The sequence below is a fragment of the Falco cherrug genome, chromosome 2 (genome assembly GCF_023634085.1).
Source record: "Falco cherrug isolate bFalChe1 chromosome 2, bFalChe1.pri, whole genome shotgun sequence".
NCBI lineage: Eukaryota > Metazoa > Chordata > Aves > Falconiformes > Falconidae > Falco > Falco cherrug.
The window spans coordinates 96,598,677-96,603,694 of NC_073698.1; the positions used below are offsets into that span (position 1 = coordinate 96,598,677).

At 45.9% G+C, this 5,018-nt stretch overlaps 1 protein-coding gene across 1 annotated transcript; it reads right to left on the reverse strand.

The window, feature by feature from the left end:
- Nucleotides 1-977: 977 nt before the first annotated feature.
- On the reverse strand, nt 978-1,622 carry CLDN34 (claudin 34). Its single transcript, XM_014276184.1, has one exon. The coding sequence runs from the start codon at nt 1,620-1,622 to the stop codon at nt 978-980; it is 645 nt and encodes a 214-aa protein (XP_014131659.1).
- Nucleotides 1,623-5,018: the final 3,396 nt, after the last annotated feature.

Below are 5,018 nucleotides of genomic sequence, written 5' to 3' on the forward strand. Positions count from 1 at the left end.
AGTTAAGAGAAGCAGGTTTTTAGGGAGCATGTCACCTCCCAGCCATTCTAGGCATCTGTTTGGGAAAAGGCTGTCTTAGTCTCTATGTTGACTGTAAACGGAGCCTGAAGAGACCAGTTTAGGTATAGACATCCACATCAGATGAATCATACCCTGAAAGTTGTGCTGAATATTCCTGGTTACTGAGAGCACTGATTTTGACAGCAGTTTTGTAATAACTTGTAGAAGTTGTTTCCGGCTTTTGCAATACCTTTGGGTTTGGTGAAGTGTCTGATGAAGAAGCAAACACTTGCAGACTTTTTGGCTCTGCCTAAGTGAGGAACTAAGAGCGCACCTTGCCCACAGGCAAACATGTTGCAACATAAAATGCAGATAGCTTGAAAGAAAAATAGAAGCATTAAAGACACAGCTCTTTACATGCCCTAGAGGAAGAGGAGAAACTGGGAAGACCTTTGTAAGATAATTCAGGGAAGACTTATTTGACACAACCATGATGACACTCATGTTATTGGTATTAAAAGTCCTGACTTCTTACAAAACATACTTCGATACAGATGTAATTAAATAAAGGGCAAAATAGTTTAGTACCAACAAGGAAACAAGTTCACATGTAACACGTGTTATTTCACATTTTTCTAACAGGGCAGTTAATTCAGAGCCAGCTCTTTGAGGATGGTTAATATCTTACACAACAAATAAATTAATAATGTTAGTATATACAAAAGAGGACAACTGGTAAAATGTAGTCACAGTTGCTGCTCAACAGCAATTATCACAAAGATGAACCTCTGGTCATATGTGACAACTAAGGTGGTAATTCAGCTGGTTCATATAACAAAACAGTGTGGCTACTATAGGCTAAAATTAAATTTTGCAGTTCCTTGACTATAAAATCACTCGTGCTGCTGTCCTTATCTCTTGACTAAGCTCTTGTTCTGAAACAGCATGGGGGGCTGGGGAGGGAAGGATTTATCCTGTCAGGATTTCATGATGGTGTTTGCGGTTACTGGGAATCTGTATGAAAGAGAAAAAGTCCCACTTAGCAGCAGGAGGATGACAGCTACAATCCCGACAGGAACAGCAGCACCAGCTTCCTGTGCCACTGGGCTGGAGGGCATGTAGTAAGAAGGAGGAAAAGCGATGCTCTGGTTGTGCATTACAGAATAGAAATTCCAGCTCACGGGAATCAGGACACAGAGACCAGCGAACATGTAGAAGAAGCCACCCACTAGGAAGAAAGGGGTAATGAGAGTTTTGTGAGTGATTCCCATATAAACATTTCTCAGAGCAAATATTGTGGCGGTCAGTCCCAGCAAGCCCATGAACATGGCAATCATCAGGAGACCCTGAGCAGCATAAATTTCATGGGGGATGGAGGAGTCGTAGTCACTGAATTTATGGCAGAACTGTTCTCTGTAGCCAGATGAGATGTGAAGGTAACTGATGAAGCAGACCTTCCAAATCCCCACCCAGGCGATGCCAGAGGAGATGATGGTGGTGTTGTCCACGTGCCACACTCTCCATTCCACAATTCCCATTGAAACCGTGCACAGGATCCAGCCTACCGTACCCAGAACAAAGGCGGCTAGCTGGAGGTGCGAGGTGCTCACCAGGGAGCTCATCCTCTGAAAGTCTACTCTGTTGCAGACACGGTTGTCATGTGAGGAGAGAGGCACTGGAAAGAAACAGTATAAAGTCACAAAGCCAATTATAGTTGGGGTGAACAGGTCAACCTGCTGGTGAAAAAGAAAAAGCAGGAGAGAATACATGTACAGAGGGAGGGTTAGGTAGTTGCCTTTCCTCAACTGTAATGATTTGTTGAAGTTTAATGTCCACAGACAAGTAACGTTTAGGTTTTAATTCTCTATATGTCGTTGTATCACAAGGAGAAGAAAGAGTCTCTGATTAGCTCCCATTACATTCTCCTTTTTACATTCAGAAAAGGAAAAATGACATCTTTTCCCAAGTTAGTTTCTTCCTTGGTAATTAAACATTGTTATGGTTCAAAGATCCTTATACATGTTACGTATAACCGATCAGGAGCCCTAGGGTTACTGGCTAGTGGAAACTAAATCTAACACAATCCTCAGGATCCTGACTGTTGCAAAAGACCTTACACAGCAGCCGCAGGAGCCGCACTCCTCTCTTCTGGCAGCTGCGGTTTGGGCGCAGCAGCCCATCCTGAACAGGTGCTGGGTTTGTGCTGCCCTTACCCAGAGCTGCTGGGACCAGCGTCAGGCAGAACACGCCATCGTTCAGAGGCGTGAGCAAATCCAGGCCACGAAGTATAATAACAACCACTGAACTTCTGCCATTTTTAGATTGTTTAATCGTGAGTGCATTAGCAGAAACACTTGAATTAATCAGAAGTGCAATGCTCTGTGCTGGGGCTGGAACCTGGATGGGATGCTATTGCTTTCCCACCCTCAGACTTTATAACCAAGACTTCTTCAGTGTTTTCCCTTTGCAAATCACTTGTTCATAACCTGTCCAGCTTCTGCAGTTCAAATCATCCTGATGCTGTGGTGGAAAACATTTTAGTCATTTAGCCTAGCAAAAGATTTTAGGTTTTCTTGCTGACTGTACATTCTGAGTGCAAATTAGGGTTTTATTCTAACAATAATAAAAAACCCCTGTTGATCTCCCATGTCTTTTGTACAATCTTCTGAACAATTATAGTAATGATCTGTGATCAGAGAAGATGTGGTCTTGAATTTATTATGTAGATCTGAAAGTGTCTAGCAATCTTTATATTTTATAGCTTGTCTGAAATACCTTTTTTCCTGCTCCCATTGCATTCAAGACTGAAGAAATACTGTACCAAGTTCACTCTAGTAATAAGAAGATAGATCTGCAACTATGTTTTATTACTAAAGCAGTAACTTCTCTCTTTACTTACCTTAAACTAGCAGATTCGGTTGGTGATACAGTCTAGTTGCAAAAATCAGTCTGTGGAAATCTTAAATAAAAAGTATCTTTGTATCAGTATGGCCTTAAGCAAACACTCTCTGTCCATCTTCTCACACCGCTGCCTACTATATGCTCGTTTCAGTCCTGAAGCTGATGCCAGTGGTAAAAGGATGGGACAGAGTGGTTTTTGACACCAGCTAAACACAGTAACATCTGCAGTTTTATCATTTTGGCACTTCAGAATTCATTTATGTATCTCCGATAGGACTGATTTCCTGTGGGATGTATTAGTCTCCATTGTTGCAAATGTACATTTCATCCTTTCCTGCATGGAGGAAATTGCTCTGGAATAGCCTCCTGTGTTTTTATCTACTTAAAACAAAACTGATTTATAAATGCTTTCTCAATCTGCTACATTATTTACAAAGTGGCTATAAACCCCCCTATCTAATTAATGGCTGTTACCAGCCCTACAGGAGAGCAGCCCCACAGGACAGTACGAATGGTTTTCTTCCTGTCCCAGTTCCACACCGAAACGGTGCCCTTTTGGTACGTGGCTGGTGACAGGACAACGCTAGACAGAAAAGGACATGACCCAAAGGAGCCCTGTGCTGACGTCCTTCTGCTTCTGTTTGAGTCAGCTGAGCCCACAGAGGCCAAACCTGAACCGTATTAAAATCCCCTTTTGTGCAGAACCCAGATTTCTGTAACACTTTTCATATACATCATAAACATTCATTTAAACAACTTGCTGATATCAAGGTCATAAAAGACAGGCGAGCAGCCCAACCCATGGCACCGAGAGCTGTTCAGAGTGTGATGTCAGTGTGTATCTTCATAGACTGAATTTACCCACTTGCCTGCTCACAGAATTAAATGAAATTGTATCTGTGATTACTGAGCCCTCTATCAAACCTTCATGTGCCAAGCTGCTTAGAGTGGTGTCCAGAACTGAATTATAAAATTAAAAAATAAGAGAAGTTCTCTTTTCCCTGTGAAATTCACAGGGAAATTCACAAAAAAAAAAGCAAACGTGCAGGGTACAAGAATTCGAGGCTTATACAAAATTTCTGAAAACATTGGAGAATAGCCAGCTAACAAAGATGGGCTTTGGATGAGGTACCCAATGTCCAGACACAAAAAAATGCTTAGGTAGGAAATGATTCATTTTGGCTCATTTCTCCACACCCTGGCCACTGGACCTTATTTGATCTAACCTGGTATCACTGGCTTAGCGAAATATCAAGGTGAGAAAGAAGTACTTTTGAGATCGGTGATGAAATCAAATTGCAGGTCTCATACTTGCCCGGTTTGAAAAATCAGACAGAAGCCTATACTTATGACCTCATGGTATTAAGATTCAGCAAGAAAATAAGGAACAAAACATCAAGGTGAAATAGTTGCAGGAATTTGCTTGCTGGGTGAGAACGTGCCAAAATTAAGCCAAAGGTCTAGTTTGTGGTTCCAGCCCCTATTGCTATGGATATTAATAAACACGCTATGGGTTTTGCGGGTATCGTGGAAGGAGAACAGGTACGTATCGCTTGCGGGAAGCATTGATTTGAGAGGAAGACTTTGGATAAAAACATGTTTAGTCTCGAGTGCGTGACGCAAACCCTGAGCCAGAGCCCTGCCGCGGGTCGCAGCGCCCAGGGGATGGGGACATCGCGCCGCAGGGGTCCTGCCGGGCCAGCAGCCGGGCCACGCCGTGCGCCTGCCAGCGGACAGCGAGCAGCCGGGACCCCCGTTTCCCCCCGGTTCCGCCCCCCCCGCCGCGGGACGCTGCGGGGCGCAGCCGCAAAGCCCCGCCGCCCGCCCGCAGCAGTAGGCCGGGATCGGGCTGCAGAGGGCGCCCCCCCGCGGCTGTCACCCGTCTCCGCCGCCGGTTCGCCGTGGGGCCGCGGGGCGGGGGGGGCGCCTGGCAGCGCCGAGCGGCCGGGCCGAGCGCAGCGCCGGGGTCGCCCCCCTCCCCCCGCCCCCCAGCGCGGCCCGCGGTGGCCCCGGGCCCGGCCCCGGGAGGCGACACCGGCGCTGAGCTCGGCCCCGGCACGGCAGCGACATCCCTGCGCGTCTGAGGGACAGGGGGATCCCTGCCGGCGGGATCGGAC

Coding starts and splice junctions, on each gene's coding strand:
- CLDN34 (XM_014276184.1), bottom strand. CDS start 1,622: ATGAGCTCCCTGGTGAGCACCTCGCACCTCCAGCTAGCCGCCTTTGTT.